General features: G+C 37.0%; 1 protein-coding gene across 1 annotated transcript; it reads right to left on the bottom strand.

The window, feature by feature from the left end:
- Positions 1 to 1,547: 1,547 nt before the first annotated feature.
- Positions 1,548 to 24,435, bottom strand: ZC3H15 (zinc finger CCCH-type containing 15). Its single transcript, XM_017881429.1, is given in 11 exon segments — positions 1,548 to 2,367; positions 4,052 to 4,175; positions 5,041 to 5,142; positions 5,286 to 5,432; positions 6,446 to 6,628; positions 8,399 to 8,490; positions 9,570 to 9,722; positions 10,700 to 10,811; positions 15,675 to 15,776; positions 24,202 to 24,247; positions 24,249 to 24,435. Coding segments are annotated over 11 exon segments (1,278 nt in total). The 5' UTR covers positions 24,275 to 24,435; the 3' UTR covers positions 1,548 to 2,176.
- Positions 24,436 to 24,472: the final 37 nt, after the last annotated feature.

Here is a 24,472-nt window from a genome sequence, read left to right as displayed (position 1 = left end):
TGGGCCACATTGGAAGAACTTTCTTGGGCCACACATAAAATAAACTAACACTAGCCATAGCTGAGATTAAAAAAAAACTCATGTTTTAATTAAGTTTACGAATTTGTGTTGGGCCACATTCAAAGCCATTCTGGGCGGTATGTGGCACACGGCTTCAGGTTGGAAAAGCTTGGTCTAAAGTAAATGGATTTTAACTTTTATTTATAAGATAAATTCTTAGAAAATGTTTTAGATGACTTCAAAATAGAAAAAAGGTTTAAGCTCTTTAGACTATTCTGAAAATGTTTCATTATTAAATACTGCAGTAAGTACCATTTAAACTTTTACAAAACAATGGAACAAATCTTTCATGAACATAAACTTTAAAACTCAAGCTTTTTAAAAAATATATAAAAAATATATATGAAGTATTTAAGTACACTTTCATTGTAGTTGGGAAATAAACTTGGCTCCTGATGTTCTGTATTTAAAAACTGTCAGTTATATAGTACTAGTACTAAACATCTAGGAAGTCAATTTCTTTATCAACTTTGAATTTATCATTTGACAAGATTTGCAATCATGAATTTCTTAGGCTTCACAACTTAGAAGTACGTTAGGGATCGCTGAGTCTTTTTTTTTGGTTTGTGTGAGATGGAGTCTTGCTCTGTTGCCTAGGCTGGAGTGCAGTGGTGTGATCTTGGCTCACTGCAACCTCTGCCTCCCGGGTTCAGGCAATTCCCTTGCCTCAGCCTCTTGAGTAGCTGGGATTACAGGCAGGCACCACCATGCCGGATAATTTTTGTATTTTTAGTAGAGATGGGGTTTTGCCATGTTGGCCAGGCTGGTCTTGAACTCCTGACCTCAAGTGATCTGCCTGCCTTAGTCTCCCAAAGTGCTGGGATTATAGGTGTGAGCCACTATGCCTGGCCAGATCATTGAGTCTTAACTTTAATATGCAAATAAAGAAATGAAGATTCAGAGATTTAAAAATCATATAATTTATCTAAGGCAGAAATGAGATTAGGGCCCAGCTCACCTGACATTTTGGTGCTGTTATCTTAGTTGTCTTAGAATCCATTTATATTCGCAAATAACAAAAGCAGCATGTTATTTGAAAATACACAACATAACAATACAAAAGGTGCAGCTAGTATTAAATATGTCATGAGCAAATTGTGTCTATTTTAAATGTATTATCACCCTAATTTTTCAGGGGATCTTAGTGCCAAAGACCCTCAGCCCAAAGTTTTCTGGTGAATTTGTTTATACTTACATTAGTATGTACTATTTTAACACCATGGATCTCAACAACAATTCTTAAGCAGTACTTGATTCAACTGCAGGTAATATTTAATTAGGTTGATGTTGTATCAATTCCGAAGTTACTCTTTCATATAACATCACCTATAGTCTTTTGGAAGCTTAGTATTTGTGTTATTAAACTCATTGTAGTACTGTCAAGTACTCTAGATGCTTCTGTAGTAAATATTAAGAAACAATGCCTTATGTGATACTATTAGCTAGAAATGTTAAATTTTCATAGAAAACTTAAAAAAAGGCCCATATTTGGATTTTAATGTATGATGGTCTTTATTTACAACTTTATTGGCAAAAAAGAAAAGGGAAAACTTTTAAACAATTTAACACAGGGCATTGTAGCTGATCCTGTCAGATATAAGAAGTTCCATTTTAAATGTCCATCTAATTGTCCAAAGATATACAATACTGAATCTGCATATGCAGTTTTCTTTATGAAGTACAGTGCTGATGTTTTAGGCAGTCTTCTAAATATACAAATACAAAGGAAATTAAATCACTCATTAAAAACTGTGTCAAATGAAGGGTATTTTAAATGTAAGTTTGTTGTTTCTGGTAATAGCACATGCCCAAATGAAAACCAAAGATGGAAAAGCAGATACATTTCTTACTTGGGTGGACAGTTACAACAATCAATCATTTTCTGCAATGACCATTATATTTTCAATTTATCATGAACTACTCTGAACTTACTATGAGAAGTAGCCAAAGTCAGAAGAGAAGACGTAGGGACAATATTCCTTTTTCGCAGGAGGTTAACTCCTCCAGAATCAGCATAGGAAATAAACATCCTGTTGATTCTAGGTGGAAAGAAATTAATGTAGTCAATTTCAACTCATGCTGAGCTGACTAAATTTTTTCAGCGACTTGTTTGATGTCATTCTTCTAAATCAAGTGTATTTAATTCTTCTTCTAGTTCATCCAAATCCTCTCCAGTGAAAAGATTTTCATCAACAGGAACAGCATCAATGGCTCCATTTTCTGGTCCCTCCCTTTCGTTGTCCTCTTCCAAGTCACTTCTTTCACCATTTTCAGCCCTACCTCCAGAAGCTTCACTTAATTTGTTTTCTAAAAATAAAAACTGGAATCAGTAAGGCATAGAAGCAGAAAACAACATTCTACATTAGCAACAGACAACACAGACTGATACACTTCCTCTTTTCCTTTTCTCCATGAAAGCCATTTCCCTAGAATTACTCCAGCAAGAACTGATCATTCTTTTCTGAGCTTATTTGTGCCAATTATCTATACCTAGTATAAAATACTGTTTTCACTGTAGACATTTGACTGCTTAATGGTTTATACATTTAAGGACAGGATCAATCTTCTACACCTCTGTGTTCCCGACATAACCTAGCAATTAGATTTTAAATAGTCAATTTCCATAATATATTTTATTTGAATAAATGGTTATGGAAACCAAAAAAATGTTTGTAATATAAGCAGTTACTTGGCTTTTGGTTTTGCAAATAGTATTTAAATCACGCTGTTGTAATGCTGTGATTGTGACAGCAGAAAATCTTCATTGTGTAATCAAATTGTTAAGAAAAACCAGTGCTATACACAGCTACTTTTCCTTATAGATTATAAATAACAGAGAAAAAAAAATGCTGCCTTTTCTTGTTCAATGCCATCAACATTTACACAGACATTTTTTAACAGCCTAATTTAGATTTTAGCTATTTCAAACATCTCTGAAGACAAAGTCTTGGGAATTTTATAATCTCTGAATTATTTGCAGTTGTGCCTACTGTCACCAAAGCCCCTACTTCTACAAAGAGCAAGCCAATCTGAACACGGGCAAGACAGTGGTTTGCTAACACTCTCAGATCTTGGGAGGGCAAGCTGTTTCTTCAAGTTATAGTTTGTGTGCTTTTATTGTAAAAGTAAGGTTCAGCCTTTTCTGTCTCAGCTTTTGCCTTAATGGGCATTTCTTCTGCCGTTTTCTCCCAAACTTTTACCCCTTTGTTTAAGTACCTAACTCAAGGCACAATTAGACATAAATTATACCAACAATCCTAGATAGCCTTCCCTCCATTCTCAAACCTAACTCATTATTTATACTTTCATGTCTTGCTTCTATAACTAATCTTTTATCAGCAACTTTTCCTCCTTACCAGATCCTCTCCCTCTGACCTACAGATACATTTACGTTTTCCATATCCTAAAAAGCCCTTCCATGACCATGTCTTCCCTCTAAACATTAAGAGAGCGAGGACTGCATTCATTTTTCTTCTCAATGTTATCACTGCAGTCTCAATGAAACTGGCACCTTATTCCTATAACCAATTACAACTATAACTTATTTATATTCTTTTTCATCTTACTTGCTTCTTTGGAAACTTGTTTCTTAATTTTTCTCCGACCTTCTCAATGTCTTTCCTTAGCATTTCTTCTTTTACCTACCCCAAAACACTGATGTTTTGCAAGGTGTTCATGTCTATACAATATCCCAGACAGTACACTTTTGATAAACAAAAAATCTCAAACTCGTGAGGTCTCAAAGTGAACTCACTGACTTTAACTCCAAGCTCATTTATGTCTCCTTCTAGTTTCCATTAATGATTTTAATATATACCCAGCTGCTCATGTCTGGCCTTTCACTATTTATTACTCTTTTTATATACGGTCAAACCACACATTTATGTTACTAGTCTGGTACCTGCACACATCTAAGTTTGCCAAGTCTGGTATAACCCCCCTATAGATAATTTCCTAGTTCTTAAAATTAGGCAAAAGTTAGCATACTTACCATCTTTATCTGAAGTATATGTGCTGAATCTTTCAAGACTGGCTACAGTAATACCTGTTTCATCTACATCTCTTGGGATGTACAGGCTTAAATCTATGTCATTTACACTCACTGAATCATCAACCTTTAACAACATATAGAAAAGAAAGTTGTTACAAATAAGAACAGTTTTCTTTTACTCCTGATATTTATCTTAATTAGCCAAAATTATCACTAATCCAAGTGAAAACAAAAGACCAATTACTGGCCAGGTGTGGACGCTCACTGTAATCCCAACACTTTGGGAGGTCGAGCTGGAGGATCACCTGGGCTTAGGAGTTTGAGACCAGCCTGGGCAACAAAGCCAGACCTAGTCTCTATAAAAAACAAAAACAAAAGATCTATTGTCAAAATTATTTTTTCTGAGTTTCTTTTAAAAAGAATAGCAAGGTGGTATATGAAACTTCTTCCTCTGCCATCACATTTTATATATAGAGTATGATTTTTTTTCAACCCAGAGGCCAGAATTTTGTAAGTATACAAAAAATGAACAGTAACTTATCTGTTATTACTAAATCTGTCAACAACCAAATGACTGTGCTATTGTCTCATGCTCCCTACACTGTAGTTTTAAATTAGTGCACTTGTCCCATAACTTTAAGCATAAAATATTAAACAAAATTACTCTTTTTCTTTTAGAGGGAGGACAAAACATACTTTTTATAGGTAATACATATAGCACTCAACCACCTACTAGGCACTATTCTAAGCTGAATAAAGAACTACTAATTCATGAACTCATTTAATTCTCACAAACTCCCTATGATGTAGATTCATTATGTCCGCATTACAGATGAGGGTGGAGGCCTAGAGTAATTTCCCATGGCTGGAGTAAGGATTTGAACCCAGGCACTGTGGCTCTGATGTTGGTGGCTCTTAACCATGTTGCGGTATTATTTATTGTTTCTTTCAATTAACGTAAGGAGATGAGGCACAAAGCTTCCTCTTACCTCATCACCACCTGTTCCCTGGGTGTAGTGGGTATCATCTGCTTCCTCATCATCATCATTGACCAGTTCAGGACGAAATTCAAACACTTCACGACCACTGATCTATTCAGACACACAAAGATATCAACCCAGGTCAAAAACCTAAACATTCCTTGTCATTGATGAAATAGGGACAAAATCTTGCACGACACAGAAAATTAAAAATGGAAGAATAAAGAACCAGTTTGGGTGAGTCTGAGACATACCACTAGTGCTTTCCCTGCTTTGAAGTCAGCTTTCCTTCTTTCCATATCTTGTTCAAGTTTATCAATCTTTTCTTGTCTTTTCCTTTTCTTCCAGGCAAGAAAAGATTCTAGAGTGATTTTGGTAACATTTGGACCTAGGGCAGAACGCTGCAACAATAAAGAGTTAATTTTTTTTTTCCACAGAATTCACCTCAAATAGTGCTTAGTAGCAGTTTTCTCTTAATGTGATTAATTCCTTGCCCATGACTATCCTGAATATATTACATTTGAATAAGCTGATATAAAACTAAACAAACAAAAAACACCTGCTCCTCAGGGCCAATAATCAAATAATAAATATATAGAACAAATAATTTGCTGAACACCTCCCTGGTATTAAATGCTTTATACATGCTAATGCACGGATCCCCACAAATAAGTGAACAAAGGGTAACGGGGAATTTACCAAAGATGAATAGCTAATAAGTGTCAGAACCAGTACACAAACCATCTCAAATATACCTGACTCTGAAGTCTATATTTTCTATTATAGTACGTTATATACTGAGTGAGACACTGAATAATAAGGCAAAATGGATATAGTTTTTAATATGCAACCCTAAATCTAATGTTTCTAATAACCTCAAAATTTTCATAGAATAAAAACTGTGTTTTGTACTAAGCCAAAGACAAGTGCTGAATATCCTCTTCAGACTTATTCCCTTCTATAAACAGAGTGAGTGTTTTGAGTCCAGAGCTGATAAAACATGTAATTTAAAAACTAGAGTGTGGTCTTCTTCCATACATATGCTAATAACTAAAATACTAGTGAAAAACAAAAGGTAACAGGGCAAAAAATCTAAAACTACAAAAATTCAATCCATCTGAGAACTAAGCATTTTTAGTAACTCAACCTTATAGAAACAATTTGATAAGCCAGTAGCTAGTACTTAAAAAATTGTTTCACAATCCTAAAATTAATGTCATGATTGGCTCATGTTTATCGCTAGGTTAACATTTTACATATACAAGAATAATTAAAGTAGGGCAACTTTGGAAATAGATCACAATATATATATTTTTTCCTTTCATAAAAGGCTATTGCCCCCAAGTGGTAAGTATTAGAATTTCACAATAAATACTGCTTTCAGTTTTTATGGTAGGAAAAGGATATTAGTTACCTCTCTCTCAATTAGATCTTCTAATGAAATTTCATCTTCTTTCTCTTCTTTCTTTTTATCTTTTTTCAACACAAATCCAGGAGGAAGTGCATGACGATACATGCAAATATCACCCCCTCCAGGGCATACCCAAAACCAGCCATACTTGTTGTTTTCAATAGCTTCAAGGAAATGCTTGCACACCTATAGAGACAATATTATTCACAAGCGGTGGCTCAGTGTAGGCCATTTCCAAGGTAAATGCCTAAGTATATGGAACAAGTATACACACAAGTATGTTCTATTACACAAGTACATTCTATTCATTTCTGTACATAAGGGTGCTCTGTCTAGCTTCTATTCTCTGAGGAAATGCAACATATGTTTATCTTAAAATACCTAAAACAATGACAAATTCCCTTAAAGGGGAAGCTATACAAAATTTTCATTTGTTCTAAATTCCAAATCATACAAAAGTGACTTCAGTTACCCTTTATAAATATACACCTCCAAATCAGAATATACAATTGGCTATAAAAAAATAAAATCAGGCTGGGCATGGCGGCTCACACCTATAATCCCAGCACTTTGGCAGGCTGAGGCAGGCAGATCACCTATTGAGGTCAGGAGTTCAAGACCAGCCTGGCTAACATGGTGAAACTCCTACTAAAAATACAAAAAATAGCTGGGCATAGTGGCACACGCCTGTAATCCCAGCTACTGGGGAGGCTGATGCAGGAGAATCTCTTGAACCCTGGAAGCAGAGGTTGCAGTGAGCTAAGATCGTGCCATTGCACTCCAGCTTGGACAACAAGAGCAAAACTCTGTCTCAAAAATAAAATAAAAAATAAATAAATAGAATAAATGAATTTCTTTGGTTTGATCTTTCCTAAATAAAAACGAATCATAAGCAGTATACAGGAGCAAGGTATGAAAGGAACACAAAAGAGAGTGACCCTTCACAACATGGATGGAAGATACAATTGTATTTAAGCCTCAAGTAATAAGCTTTGCAAGTAAGAGAAAATTAACAAACAGTATCCGCCCCCTACAACAAACATAACAGATGTGTATTAATGTAGTATTTAGAATTTTTCTAGCACAGCAAGACTTTTCACTGTAACTACACTATAAATATAGACATAAATGCAAAGTTTGAGATATAAAGAACCAATTTTTAATGGTACATTTCCTGGAATTAGAGCCACTACCTACCAAAAATTCATTCTGGAATTCATATGTAGTAATATTTTAAACCTTAAAATTTAAAAATTTATCCCTATTGAAACTAAATAAATTATTAAGTGGGTTAGTTTAACAGGCCTCTTTCCACTCTATGCAAAAAAAAAAATAGGGATTTTTGTCTGGATATGTAATTTTGTTTATCCATATTTGAGAAAGTTCACCTCAGAAAATGGCATTTAAGGCTGGGCGCGGTGGCTCACACCTGTAATCCCAGCACTCTGGGAGGCCGAGGCAGGTGGATTGCGAGGTCAGGAGATCGAGACCATCCTGGCTAACACTGTGAAACCCCGCCTCTACTAAAAAATAGAAAAAATTAGCCAGCCGTGGTGGCAGGCGCCTGTAGTCCCAGCTACTTGGGAGGCTAAGGCAGGAGAATGGCGTGAACCTGGGAGGCGGAGCTTGCAGTGAGCCGAGACAACACCACTACACTCCAGCCTGGGCGACAGAGTGAGACTCTGTCTCAAAAAAAATAATAATAATAAAAATAAAAAAGGCATTTAAAGGACTTCAGTAACATAGTTTTATTCTTGTTCAGCTATTTCTGAACATGAATCTATAAAATCTAAATTGTAAACTCCAAAAATAAAGCTTCATGTACCTTATCTTGATGAAATCAAAATTTCCAGTAACTTACAGAATAATCTAATAGAAAATAGCAGCAAATACCTTGCCACATAATTCTCCCTAATGATAAATATCACAGCAACTCAATTCAAGAAAAGGACATACTATTTGAGTTTTTGGTTTTTTCTTTTCCGCCTCACCGTGCTTCTTGTTCACTACTTCTTCCAGCTTTTTCTCATCCCAATTATCCATAGTATCTAAATAAAGAAATGAAGATTAAATACTGTAATTTTATCTACTACTCCCACAACACGTATCTCCTTAGACATGAATGATGTGTTATAAGACTCATGGCTTAACACATTTTTCTTTTTCTTTTCTTTTTGTTGAGACAGGTTCTCACTGTTGCTCAGGAAGGAGTGTGATGGCATGATGACAGCCTACTGAAGCCCTTGACCTCCCTCAATCAGCCTTGATTGACTGAGCTCGATCAATTCCTCCTGCCTCAGCCTCCCAAGTAGCTGGGACTACAGGTATGCACCACAATGCCTGGCTAATTTTTCTATTTTTTTGTAGAGATGGGGTCTCATTATGTTGCCTATGCTGGTCTTGAACTCTTGGGCTCAAGTGATTCTTGCTGCCTTGGCCTCCCAAAGTGCTGGAATTATAGGCATGAGCTGCTGCTCCTGGCCTCATGGTTTTCTTAAAACACCAAAGGCAGAAATAAATAGTTTTAAGATTATTTACCAAGGCCAGAACAGTGGCTCACACCTATAATCCCAGCACTTTGAGAGGCCAGGGTGGGTGGATCATGAGGTCAGGAGATCAAGACCATCCTGGCCAACATGGTGAAACCCCATCTCTACTAAAAATATAAACATTAGTTGGGTGTGGAGGCATGGACCTGTAGACCCAGCTACTCGGAAGGCTGAGGCAGAAGAATTGCTTGAACCTGGGAGATGGAGGCTGCAGTGAGCTGAGATCATGCCACTGCACTCCAGTCTGGGTGACAGAGCCAAGACTCTGTCTCAAAAAAAAAAAAAAATATTATTCACCAAAGCTTCCTAAGTACTTTGGACAAATTGAGAAGGTAGTACTGAAGGAAAGGGTGACAGACAAATCCAAAATAAATCACTGTTTTTTAAAGTATCTTCATTTACTTAAAGGGTATATTATGGTAATTTTCAGATTTTATAAAACGTAATAAACCCAATTAATTACTCTTTATAAACACAGTCTATTAAAATTGAAATGTTCTTCAATTTAATAAATAACTTAGTAACAAACCAAAAGTATTAAACATTTATTTTTAAGATAATGTTTTAAAAAAAATTACCTTTTTCAAGTTCTTCATCTCTTGCATCAATGTAAACACTTCGCTTTTCACATTTTCTCTCCAGAGTCAAGTCATGAGAGAACTTACACTTATCTCCTTTAGTACACTGTCCTTGCTTGAAGAATGCACATACCACAGACTTGGGATCTGCACCTATGTCAAATGGCATATGGTATTTGTATTATAACCTGCCAGACTGTAAAATATAGATTCTACCTGAAATATGATTAATTTTGGTTAACTTATTTTCCATTCACTGATGTGAAAGGAAAACGGCACTTATGGGTGATTAGCAAGACATTTCTTTAAAGTTCTTTTTGTAGCATTTTATGTCTACTTTTGTTTCTTTTATTCTGACTATAAAAGGTGGCAGAGAGTGGGAAACCAAACAAGAACATAGGATATTCCACAGGCTTTGTCTAGTTGATGTCAATAGGGCAAGAGGCAAAACAGGAGGCCAGGCATGGTGGCTTGCACCTGTAATTCCAGCACTTTGGGAGGCCGAGGCAGATAGATCATGAGGTCAGGAAATCGAGACCATCCTGGCCAACATGATGAAACCCCGTCTCTACTAAAAGTACAAAAACTAGCTGGGCATGTTAGTGTGTGCCTGTAATCCCAGCTACTCGGGAGGCTGAGGCAGGAGAATAGCTTGAACCAGAGAGTTGGAGGTTGCAGTGAACCGAGATGGTGCCACCGCACTCCAGCCTGATGACAGAGCAAGACTCCACTTCAAAAAAAAAAAAAAAAAAAAAAAGAGGCAAAAAAGGAATGAACATACATGGCAGAACAGTGCCAAAAACTTGGGACATACAGTTTATTCAACTATGGCTTTGCCTTGGCTACTACCAAAGACTGAATGTTATAAATCAATTAGTAGTCTGTTAAATTACTAATTTTGCCTTAAGTGTGGGGGGCATGGCTGCAGTTCAGCTGTACAATGACACAGATGTGAACATATACAGAGGAACCATAAGCAACCCACTGACATAGGTAATTTTGATGAAGGGACTAATATTTTCACTGCAGACACAACTGTCTTATTATCTAAAGAAAATAACATCAAAATAAACAGTTTTTAGCATAATCTACATTTGATAAAAAACACACTTCTGAAATTTAAAGTTTACCTTTACTTATTTTTTGAGCAGCAACTACAGGCTTGAACAGCTCATTTAGCTCCTGCAATTCTTTCTTCTTGTCATCCTTCTTCAATTTCTTTTCAGCTTCACTCTGTGCTACCTATAATATTGCCAGGTTTAAAATGTAAATTTGATTATTTACAAAATTGTTTTTACTGCACAGTTAGCATTAACATAACAAGACACTTGCATATTTATAGTCTTTACCTTTTAACATCAGTATTATAATGGCCTTACAGTGTCTACTCAATGTTGTGGTTAAACTATTAAACAAAATTGTAATGATGGTACCATGCCTAGTTAAAAGCAAAAGCTTACAGCAACAAGCATTTATTAAGCATTTACTACATGCCCAGCATTTTTAGCAAATACTTTTCACCTGCAATATTCTTCTGTGAAAACAACCCACTCCCCAGAAATGTACAGGTTCATTTTGAAAATCAGAGAAACAAACCTCCTGAAATGTACAGTCCCACATGATAATGAATTATACTACCCCAAAAACCTATATAGTGCCCTCATGGAAAAACACTGGGTTAGGTCAATGTAGGATATTAAACAAAACAACTCAAAACAAAACATGACATATAATATAGTTCCAGGCACACGATTTACATACCTAATATGATTAGAGGATTCATCCAAACATTTATATGTCAGGTCCTATGTTAGATGACAGAGAATACAATGAAAAGACAAAGATGCTTATTTAAAGAAGCTCAGAATCTAGCAGGATGACAGACATGTCAACAACTGTAACATAATATATGGTGCTCTGGGAACAAAGAATGCCCATATACCTGAAAAAATTAAATTGAGCCAATAACCTTATAAATGAATTATTCTTGATGGGCAAGGAAAGAAATACAGAAAGAGCCAGCCAATGCAAAGTTACAGGGACTAGAGGGGCAAAGTATGAAAAACATCAATGAGATGCTTAGATTGTATCAGTAGATTGAACAGAGTTCCACTCAATTGCTTAAAGTAAGCCAGTAACAAGATCAGGTCACATTTTATAAAATATCAAGAGAGCAAGTTTTGTGGAGGATAGATTGGGAATCCAAGAATAAAGGCCTGTTGCAACTGCTGCACACAAGAAAACACAAGAGCTTAAAATGAGCATTACTGGTGAGGATGGAGAAAAGGAGACAGAGCTGATAGGACTGTGACTGAACATGAAGTATAAAGGGGGAGGAATCTAGGATTATCATGTATATGGTTAGTGCTGTTAAACAAGACAGGGAATACAGGAGGAACAGGTTTCAGGGTAAGAGGTGAAGATGAGCTTAGTTTCAGACATACAGAATGCAAGATGCTTACAGAGCATCTGAGTGGAGATCTTTTGAAGGCAGATAGACATGCATATTGATTCCACTGAAATCAGAGGGTCTGCTTTGAGATAAAGACTTTAGAAATAGCGGCTTACAGATAACAATTAAAACTTTGGGTATATTACTCAAGGACAGCATAAAAATGTGGCAAGAGCAAAGGACACTTCCTTGAAGAAAATCAACATGAAATGGGACATAAGAACCTAAAAAGCCCCCCAAAAAGACCTAGAAACATCAAAGCAGCAGATAGAAAACCAGGACAAAATATGTTCAAGAAAGAGGAAATTTTAAGAAAGGAATGGCCAAACGCTATAATTAGGTCAAAGGCATCCCAAATGCTGAATGTGACCCTATATGGTGGATGTGTTTAAACAGAAAAAATGTTTTGAAAGAAAAAATTTAAGTCGCTTTATTTTTAATAGAAGTATTCTTTGCTCATCAGGCCCATCTCAAACATTTGTGGGGCCACAGCAAGAATACAATGGAGGCCTACAAGCCATTTATCTAAATGTTTAAAATTAGAAATCACGTTCATGATGAATAAAATGTGGTCTATAATCCTACTTCACAAATATCCTTTATGACCTGGAAGGACAGGTTCAAATTTAAAATGCTCAGACTCCATGGAGTTCCACGCTGAAGCACAGCAGTAACACAAGAGTCAGTCCCGGGCTCTTTTTCCTCCTCTTCCCACTCCGTTTCATTCCACTTTGGGTGTAGGGAGAGGTAAAGGTGCAGGAAGGAAGGAAAGGATATGGATGCAGGCTCTGTTCAAACCCTTAGCATACGCTGTTGTTTTGGCTACCTCAGACATATTGGTAGCACAATGTACCTAGACAGAGATGGGCATGGGGGAGAGGCCTTTGCAGGCAGATAAACCAGGGTCAGATTGTTGTAGGAAGAGGTGTTGCAAAATCTGGGTAGGTACATCCCCTTGGCTTCAGTGACTCCTTACCTGAGGGGAGACAGCGGTCTGGAGAAGACACATATATCACAGGGCCTAGACCAGGATACCTCCTGTCCAGCTCTAAGAGCAGCACTACTGCTCATTTCCGATGTTATATATGATGGGTAGGTACCCCGCGTTCACAGATAAAAGTCCAGTTATCCACGCAAGTATCAAAACTATAATATTAAATATACTATCAAAGCTAACTACCAGCACACAAATTTAATAACTTTCCCAGGTTTATGAATTCTAGTATTACCACTCAAAACACTTCCCACTAGAAGAAAAAGTTGGGGAAGAGGAAACAGGATTGAAAAAGGGGCTAAGTGAAGAAAGTGAGTTCTTCTTACATATTGATATCTATATTCACCAGAAAATTTACATTATTTTCTTATTTAACCACCAGAAGAATCCAACAAGGAATAACTGCACTTCCACAATACATACAAAGACCAGGGTTGCTATTTAAGGATCATGTAACAAAAAAGATAGGAAGATTCACACCCAAGTCTATCTGGCTGCAAGGTCTCAGCTGATCTGCCTGCCGTGGTCTCCCAAAGTGCTGGGATTACAGGCGGGAGCCATTGCACCCAGCCATGGTCTAGATATTAATTTTTTTTAAACCAGGCTATTAAGTTAGCAGTTTGGAAGAACAATAGTTTTAGATTCTAGAATCAAGCTGGGAAAACGGATGTGAAAGGAAAGTGTTGGGTCACTGATTTGTAGACAGCATGAGCAAGAGAAATTTATTTATCTCACAAATACATATTAGCATATTTTTAAAAAATCTGTAAACACATGAGAAATTCTTTCTTCTCTCCTACATTACAAAAATGTGTTTCCAGAAGTTAATGAAAAGGATATAGAAATGGTGGAAAAAATGTACTTTAAAAAATACAGATCCATGTCTATGAAATCTTTACAAGTGAGAAGTCTAAAGAACCTGAAGAAAAGGGGCTATATTTTTTTCAAACGAGTTGCCAATGGATAAACTCATTTTAAAATTCATAGGAAAGAACAAATGCCTAAGAACAACCAGGAAAAATAGAAAAGGTATACCATTTTGGGGAAAAGACTTGCCTTGAGACTTTAATGTACCGTCAAGCACAGCATGACGTTTAGGTCAATGATGGACCACACATGACAGTAATCCCGTAAGGTTATTAATACCATATTTTTACTCTATCTTTCTATGTTCAGATACATGAATCATTACTAATGTGTTACAACTGCCTACAGTATTCAGTACGGTAACATGTTTTATAAGTTAGAAGCCTTGGAGCAACAGGCTATATCATACAGCCTAGGTGTGTAGTAGGCTGTAATATCTAGGTTTGTGTAAGTACAGGCTATATTATTTGCACAATGACTAAATCACCTAACGACACATTTCTCAGATTGTATTCACATCACTAAACAACGTATGACTATGACTAGGTCAATAGTGGTATTTCAGTGGGATAAATAATGCTGGTGTAAGCAGCTATTCATCTAAAAGAAAACAAACTTAGTCTGGGCGTGGTGGTTCATGTCTGTAATCCCAGCACTTTGGGAGGCCAAGGCAGGCAGATTGTGAGGCCAGCCTGGGTGACATGGTGAAATCCTTCCTCTACAAAAAACACAAAAATTAGCTAGGTGTGGTGTCATGCGCCTGTAGTCCCAGCTACTTAGGAGGATGAGGTGGGCGGATGGCTTGAACCCAGGAGGCGGAGGCCACAGTGAGCCAAGATCACACCATTGTATTCCTGCCTGGACAACAGAGTGAGAACTTTAAGATATATAAAATAAATTTATATGATGAAATATAGACTATAAAAATAAAATAATTAGAAATGATCTAGGAAAAACACAGAATCCAGTGACAGGGGAGACCTTTTAACCATATTTTTAAAAAGCTAGCAATGTAACTGGCAATATTAAACTCTATATACACATGTAAGTTAAAAATTGGTGCATGGCAAAACATAATTGAAATATCATCAAATATCTGCAGTGTAGACAAAAGGTATCTCATAAATTGACAAGAAAAAGACAACCAATAAAGCAAATAATTTCAATAGGCAAGTCATAGAAGTGCAAACTCAAACAGCTAATATGTATACAAAAGACACTCTCTAGTAGCGAGAGAAACAATCTAACAATAAGATACCACTTTATACTTATCAGATTGGAATACATTAAAAAGAACGTTAGTATCTATTGCTCATGTACTACAAATGAAAATGTGAAGTACTACAGCCTCTATGGAAAGTGATCTGGCAAATTTATAATATTAAAATTAGAAATCCATTTCCCTTGATCTGGAGTCTGTTACCAGACAATTTATGCCACAGAAATAAAAGCACAAACACATGTAAGAACTCCTGTATTTCTTCTAGAGGTGGTCTTAGCGTCAGAAAGCTGGAAACAAAGTGATCACTTATGAATAGTGAAATGGATGAATATAACACACCTGTACTGTAGAATGGCATGCAGTCATTATTAGAATAAATGAGAGCTATATCACAATGGCTTAGACAACATCCAAGAGGTACTGCTGGTAAGGAAGGCCAAGATGCAAAAACGTTTCGAGTAGGATTCTGTTTTGAAATACAATTATATAATAATACTAGACATTTTATCTGAAACAGAGGCTGTATTAATATTACATTCATAAAAAGATACGGAAATTTAAATTACTTACCTGACGTGGATTTTGTTGACCAAATTTAACTTGATGTGTGACAGCCTTGATAAACTTCTGTTGCTTTGCTCCTTTCTTATTCTTCAAACCAAAAGTTTTGTCCTACATGAGAAAAAGCACAGAAATATCTTAGCAATTTATGTTACCATATATTTCCTCTAATGATACCTAAAAATTATTCTTTTATTTATTGATAATTATTCTTAACTAATATAAAAACATGGAAAACACGCAACATCAAGTCAAGGCAATATATGACCTTTAATCATCACCCAGATTCTTTACAATTCAATACGTACTCACCATTATCATCATTAAACCTGTTATTCTATGAAGCTTTTTCTAAAGCCTGTTTTGGATTATCAGTTCTATGGGATGTGCAAAGTTACCGGGATAAGAAGTCCTATAGTTAAATACATTTAGGAAAACGCTTGATTAAAAGGATTCTTAATTCTGAAGCACAAGGTATCTTACAGCCCTTATCAGAGGGAATATAATATGCAGCACCTCCAAATCTTCCTTTGCAGCAGAATCCATTTTTACTCAGAGTATCTTGAGAGGCTACACAATACTGAACACATGTTTGGGACTACTACATAAGAGGAAGATACACTCAGTTCTGGACTGGTTTTTTAGTTAATATATGTTATCCTCTCAAAAATAAATTAATAAATTGAATCAAACTACTGAAATGTATACATTCCTAGTTATTGCTAAAATGGAAATATTGAAAGTATTAAACTAAAAGCAACATTTTCTTTAAATCTGGAATATTAATACAGTAACTTGGTAACATTCAATATAACAGCAGTTATCACTTATGGAATGCTCATTATGTGCTAAGCACTAATGGTGATCCCTGGCTATCTACTCATATTTAGTTAGTATGCAGTACGGGGTAGGGGGGAGAAAATTATATAAAAAAATAAGTATGCAGTACAAAAACATTTAGAAGCCATTGCACAAGTATGAGTAAGTGTGTGTGGAAGGGGGCAGTGGTCTGTAGTGGGCTGAATTTTGGAATGCCCCCCAAAATTCAAGTCCACTTGACCTTAAATTTGATTTTATTTGGATGTAGGTCTTCACAGATGTGATGAGTTAAGATGATATCATACTAGATTAAGGTAGGACCTAGATCCAGTAACTGGTGCCTTAAGAAGGACCACACAGACACACAGAGAAGGAAATGTGAAGACAGAGGCAGACAGACTGGAGTAACACTGCTATATAACCCAAAGAAGGCCAAGGATTGCCAGATGCCACCAGAAACTAGGAAAAGGCAAGGAAGAATTATTCCCTAGAGTCTTCAGAGGAGGGAGCATGGCCCTGCTGATACTAATTTCTGACTTTTAGCCTCCAGATCTCTGAGAGAATAAATTTCTGTTGTTTTAAGTGACCCGGTTTATAGTCATGTTACAGCAGCCCTAAGAAACCCATAAAGCAGGATTGACTAGTGAGCTTCTCCTTAAGGTGAATGCGTGACAAGAAATAACCAAATGCTAATATCTGAAATATTTTTTTCTGGGTCTTTTCTGAATCTCTGGAGAAAGATCCTCTAGCTGGGAGGGTAGTAAGTTAACTGTAAACAGGAGAAGAGAGTAGGTAGAAGGGGTCTCAGTTTACCATACAGATTTACTAGCTTCCATTTTCAGGCTCACATCCCACATCCTCTGCGCTTAGTGTTCTGAAAGCAGAGAGGCCTGTTCCCGGCCACCCCCTACCTCCAAGAAGACACCTCCTGTTTCTTGCAGAGGTAGTCACTTGGCTGAGTTGTAGTAGGTAAGGATTATTAATTACTCCTAACACTTTTAACTTCTAGTTTTCAGTCTCTTGCCTTCTGTATTACCTAGTGCTTCCCATTTTTTAGTTTTTTTTCATAATTTTGCAGAGGAAATGCACTTGATTTTTACTGGCACACTCCTAGACAGGCACTCAGACATAACCGCTCTGCTCTAAGTCAGTTACCAACTCATCCATCCACTGCCAATCTTCATATGTTAAGGTTCAAGATTAGAGATGTCTTCTAATTTCAAAATAGAATTTGTACTTCTTTCTCATTCTCTTGTTTATGGGTGGTTTAAGAGAGGAAGAGGCAAAAAGGTCTTCTCAAAGTAATCTGAGACCTTCTGAGTGCATTTAGTATGAAACAAATTAAGTGGCCATTTTATAGCCTTTATTTTGCTATTATTTCTAAGGGAAAGGAAAAGTAATAATGAGTAGAAAGTATTATAGAAACAAAATATCACCATGTGGACAAGCTAGAAATAGAAAACAATAGTATTGAAACAATTAGTATTCAAAAACATCCAACATGACATAATGTTTACAGCAACCTCAAAATCAGTAAAAGACCTTTCAAGTCTTAAAACAAAAAAGTACAGAGGGTTTTGCTTCTAAATGGTTATCTCTCATTGGGAAATATCTCTTTATTAATGACATCTATCTCCATATACCAAAACTTTGCTTTCCTCTACTTAAATGCTTGTTTCATGATTTAACATCCCAACATGGTATTATACAAAATTCTACATGAATTTTTTACAGCCTATGTGTATGAAAAAAGGTAGGAAGCACACAAACAAGTTGGATGTCTCTGCACTGAGACTTGTATGGATGGCTTCCCTTGTTTCTATAAAGAAAGTTTAACACTCAATTCAATTTGAAGAAAGATGGTCAAGATAATGTGATATATACAGATGAACACAGTGCAGCAACTAAGTATAAAATGACGTACTTTTCCTTTACAAAAAGTGAGCTCTCACGGGAGGCAGAGGAGGCTCTAGAAAAAAATACGATCAGGATTAAACAGCATCTACAGGTGCTCTGCTAGAGAAAATAAACGGGTTCAACCCATGCTCCATCTGTAAATACAGAGAAGAAACAATGAATAAATAAGGCCAAATAGCAAAGTAGATACTGCCAGATAGACTTAGGAAAGAAAAAAAGTCCCCTAAGGGGACCTGGCCAGTAAGAAAAGAAAGTACTCACAATGGCAGTTACTGGTAAAGGTGTATAAATTCCAGATCCCAGAAGAAAAAAAGAATTCAGGTTTCATTATACTGCTCTGGCACAAAAATGACCAGTTTAAAGAGACAGTAAGTGAGTTGTGTTCACCTCTAAGTTAGAGCTCAGAAACTAACATTTTTCCACAGAGAAAGTGGACTACTTATTCATCTAGCATTCACTAAACATAAACATAACCCCTGAATATATACTTTATTGAACCCTCTCAACAATTCTATGATACACAGAAACTCAGAAATGATAAATTCATTTGAAGTTAAGTCATTAATAAGGGGCTGGCTGTATAGTGCAAAGATTTAGAAGTATAAACTTTGGAGACAGACTGCCCAAATTTTAATCCCAAACAGAGCTGGGTAAATTACCCTCTTTGCCACAGTTTCTTATTTGTAACGTGAGTCTCACTTAGGGTTGTTGTGCAAGTTAAAAGATTTACCTCAGAGAGACAGTGGTGGACAGCAAGGACTCTAAAGGCAGACTTCCTGTGTTAGAATCCCTGGCATAGTTACTTGCCAGGTTAGTAAACTTGAGCAAGTTATTTAATCTCTATGCATGTTTTAAAAACTGTAAAAAGGGTAACAATACGTATCCCACTGAGAGAATCAAAGGAGCCAGTATATTTATCACTTGTAGTTGGCTTGTTTCTCTTCTCTCCTTCTCCCCAAAACACTGAGACCCTTGTCTGGCCCAGTAAATGTTAACTATTAAGTCACAGATGATATTTGAACCTAGGTATATTTGACTCCAAGCAAATTCCTTGTTCTTTCTACAGTTTTGAATAAACTACTTCCCAGAGACACCTTGTTAAGTTATTGAGGTGGCTGGTGCTCAATAAGCTTTCTAAATATCACACTGCAGATGTGAGATACCAATAGCACCTCTTGAAAACAGAGTGATTTGCAATTTGGAGAAGTTCAAAAGGCTTCCTCCTGAGTTTAGGACAGAGCCTTACCTAAAGATTAATCTGAATTATAAGGTAGAAAAAAAGAAGGTTACAGTCAACCCAAACCACAGTTAAAATAAAACTAGGGGAATAATGGTCCTCATTGGATTAATAAGGTCTCAAAAGTTAATGTGATAGTAAAGGAACTTTGTGTTTATGTGTGTTTCAGAAGACAACTTGGGAAATGAATACAGAGGAGTCTAGAAAGTGGGTAGTAAGAAAAGGACAACTTCCTGAGGCTCCAAGAGCCTTAACACTCAGTGAATTCCAGGCTTCTCTTATCCACATGTACCCTAGAACTTAAAGTATAATTAAAAAAAAAAAAAACAAAAAAACCTCCCATCCCATCCGTAGGTAATCCCATTCCTTTTACGGGCCAGCGTCCACTCCCTAAGTAAGATGTTTGGAAAAGGGAAGCAGTGGAAGGGCAGGTCTACGCTGAATAGTGTTCCAAGATAATGGGAGTCCACCTCTTGGGACATTCGGGTAGGCAGAGGCTGTCACTGTTTTACCTCATTAGTTTTCTCCCACATGCACTAATGTATTTTTGTTGTCCATCCATGCAATATATATTACGCAACAGGTTAATCCACCTTCAAGTAATCAACATTTGATTTTGGCTGTTGGCAGCTGTTCTACACTGGCAACCAATTTCTCTTGCTCCATCCTTCACAATACTTGGATCCTGTCTCTATAGGACCCTATTACTATTTCCTTGCTAATACAAGTTCTTAGCTGGGTATCTTTTATTTGCTTGCCCTAAGCCCAAGATTATTTCCCTCTTTCCATATTCAAACTTTCTATTGCTCAATGCTGACTCCATTTGTCACTAAATTTTAGTTGTAAGAAAGCAAATGGCATATGCCATTTCGGACTAATGTGCTAATTTCTAACAGAACCATAATCCTGTTTGACATATTCATTTCAGAAAGTATTAATAATACAAATGAATTCATAAAGTTTTGGGGCATTTGAAGTGGCAAATAAAAAAATGGAGGCAATATTTAAAAATGGGCAGGAACTAAGCACTGTATAAACAGTGCAGATCGGTCTGATTATTTCCCCCAGTTTTTATTTAGAATACACTATCAAAATAGGCAATAATAATAGCTGCCATTTACTGAATATATACACCATATGGCAGGCACTTTACATACATTATCTCATTTAACTCACGGGAACTAGCTGCATTTTGCAGATGAGAATTGCAGTCCAGTTAGATTTTGTAACTTGTCTAAAAATATAGAGCTAGTAATTTGAAACATGGGACTCAAACCCAGGTCTCTGACTCCAAAGCTAGTGCTATCTGTTTTTTTACTTCCTCAGTGTTCCCAAAACCTGCATGCTGATTTTTCCACAGTGAGGGTCCACAGAGGTGGCAGCAGAACAGGTACAGAAGAGGAAAGAGGTAGGTAGGGCAACCATTATTTGCAAGTCTATTGAAAAATGCTGTTTAAAAATACATGTTTTAGTTAACTTAATTTTGAGCAATTTAGAATTTCAGGTCATACAGCTATAAAACCTCCCAAAGTTAACCAGATTCTGAAATAAGTATCAGTCTTTATATGTCAAAATAGACTATAAAAAAGTAGTATTTCCCCCTCCAAAATTATAACAGCCACAGAGATCAATTACCTTCTTGGAAAAGTCACTGAGACGTGCTAGGCTTTTAGGGAAGTTTAAAAAAAAAGTTGCCTGTATAATGAAGCAGACTACATCATTTCCTAACCAGGCTGGATTAACAGAATAGTCTCTATAAATCTAATTTCACAAATGCTCTAACTTAACACTACAATTCAAAATATTGTTGTACTTCTCCAGTAGTAGCAAATATCAATGTTGCACATGAGTCTGACAAACTTTATTGCAATATTTTTTGAAAAAGCTCATCAGGTCCCTGGACCGGAACATAAAAGAACATCTAGATTACAAGATGTCAGGCTAGGAGGACCTTCTTAAAGGCAAGCAGAGACATTTCAAAGGAAACAAACTATGATCACTGAGAAACAAGCAGAAGATCTGAACATCTTGTTCACTAAGAACCCATACCCAAATCTCAGTCTGCAGAAAGAAATGGCCTCAAAGACATATGTCCAACGGTACTGCAGGTTAGGTTAAAGAATGATAGTACAAAACACAAGAAAGCAAAATGCAAGCATATTCAGCAAAAGCAAGAAGCTCAACAATTGCAATTACCTGAGGGTGTAGTCAAGACCAGTCCTTCCCAGAGAAACACAGGCACAGCACCTGGATCTCCTAATGATGCCTATCCTGTAGCTCTAATGTATACAGATGATTGGACACTCTCATGCCAACTCAGCGTATGCCCCAAGGTTGAGGTCCCTACAGATGACTCCATTAGCCACAAAATAATTCATTCTGGCTGCCAAGATTTTAACCAACACTGCCTCTAACCCAATTTGGAATCCTAAGTTTGTTCTTCAAGCGTCAATTATAATATCTTTTGGCTCTTCCAAGTAGAGAGAGACACTAAACACAAAAGGTGACATATTGTAATGATTCTCATACAAAAGAATACTTTCCAGCAATAAGGAACATACTAGAAGTATACACAACATGGATAGAGCTCAGAAACGCTGCGTGGTGTGAAAGCAAAAAGAAGGACACAAAGGCTACCTACTGTGTAATTTATATGAATTCCTAGAGTGGTAAAAACTAATCTATCCTGTCAAAAAATTTAGTGGCTGCACGAGTGGAAAGAATTAAATAGAGGCACAAAACAAATTTAGTGGGGTGATGGAAATGTTTCAAGTCTTAATTAGGGTGGCAGTTACCTGGGTGAATAAATTCCTCAAACACATAGAACTACACATCTAGAACCTGTACATTTTATTTTACATAAGTTATACCTCAACAAAAAATAAATTAAAAAACATTATATTAAATGTGGAAAACACAGAATCAGGCTTAATTTCAACACTTTGTTAGTGTATTTTTAGTTAAAAAGTGCAGTTGTCTTATTTTGCATTTCTCTTTGGCGATATCTTCATTATTGAAACTAAAATTGCTTTCTCTTTACCTAAAAAATAACTGTCACAAGATGACTAGAATCATAACAAAAGCATCATTTTAAAAGTTGAGGGATACTATAAACAACTTTCACACGTAATTCCTTAAAATAAAATACTAGTTCTACTAATTAAAATAAAACAATTAGATATAAAGCCCTACAATGCATAAAGTATAATTTAAATTGTTTAAATTGTTACGTAACATTTAATTTCAATGGAAGTCTTACTTTTGTACCATGGTCCAATCTCAAGGAAAACAACATCCCTAAAAGGTACTTGGTTTTCATAAAAGTGAATGCCATCCGATCAGAAACCTCTGAAATTTACCTAAGTGCCACGAATCCAGGTTGTTCAAACAAGGGAATAGAAAACACAGATATGAAGGTAATGTTTTGTTTGTAAGGGTCTGGCTATAGTACTTCACGACAGTTTTAAACTGCACAAATTAGCAATAAGAACACCAGTTCTGCTTCAAAGTTGGAACTTGGCCAAGGATACCAAAATTCTTAAGCATTTTCTTAAATTCAATGAGCGGACTTTACACCTTATGCGGTAAAATGGTCATGGCTTTTTCTAATTATATTCAAAGTACAAGAGGTCCTATTTAATTATGAGGAGGGTTACTAGCAGAAATCGAGGGAAGAAATACCTCGTTGGGGTCTGTATGGTATGTTTATGTAATGTCAAACATGGTTCATCTTTTAAGAACTCACAATTCAGTTGTTGGAAAACAAGTGCAGAACATGTAAGAACGTCAATAGGGTTCCTTGGCCACTAAAGGGCTACAGGCTCAATGTGTTAAACGAATATATACATACACACACACACACATTTATGTATACATATATACGTATATATACACATACATACATATATCTCAAACAGTGTCACACAATTAGTGACACTGAAACTTAATCTCTTTTAAGGTGTTATTCTATTTAATCCAATTCAGAATACAAGTATCAAGCGCTGCGTTCAAGACCCTGGGTTGTGATGGAAAGTCCTTCCACTCCTTATGGGACTTCAAACAGTTCAGAGGTGGATCGAAAAAGCCACCAAGTAGTAATTTGTTGGTTCGAAAGCACAGTACCGCCCCTGGGTGACGGGTAAAGAAATAAGGAATACAAAGACTCGTCATGAGTCGGTCTTCCAGAAAGACGCTGGCCCAAGACCGTTCAGCGAATTTCTTCACACATAACCCAGGAAAACCACCTCAATTCTGAGAGGACTAGCGAAGGATAAAACCCTGTGGCAGTCCCGAGGGGTCATTTAGCACCCGGGTGCATGGGTGGGTGAACACGGGCGTGTGGGCGGAGAGGCAAAGCCCAGGTGCGGGGGCGCCAGCAACGTCACTATAGTAATGAGAGACAGCTAGCGTCATCAGGGGCTGGAGAAGGGACAGTGGGCCACACAAACCTTAAGGGAGGAACACGTGGCCCGAGGAAGAGAGCCGGCTCCCAGGGAAGCCCGGAGCGGGGAAGTGGCTTTCCAGAGGGCTCGCGGCGTGAGTGGGGGAGGGGTGCGTACTCACTTCGATAATCTTCTCCTTCTTTTTTTGCTCCGCCTTTTGCTGCCCCGGCCTGAGCCTGTTTCTTCGGGGGCATTGCGGAGACAGATGACACCGGCCAGACTTAAGCGCAGCTGAATACTGTCAGGGGTTCTGGCCCTGAGGCAGGAGGAGGAGGACGGGGGCCTCACTCGCAGCACCGCACGGAAAGCGAGTCGCTCATTCGCCCCGCAAACGCGGCCTTTGCGACAGGTCGATGTCGCAGAGCATAGTGGGTAGCGAGGAGCGGCTCCCG

Source organism: Rhinopithecus bieti, unplaced genomic scaffold (genome assembly GCF_001698545.2).
Source record: "Rhinopithecus bieti isolate Rb0 unplaced genomic scaffold, ASM169854v2 scaffold_12512, whole genome shotgun sequence".
In the NCBI taxonomy this organism is placed as follows: domain Eukaryota; kingdom Metazoa; phylum Chordata; class Mammalia; order Primates; family Cercopithecidae; genus Rhinopithecus; species Rhinopithecus bieti.
Note: the sequence above shows the minus strand (reverse complement) of the source record. Positions and strands in the feature narration are given on the sequence as shown.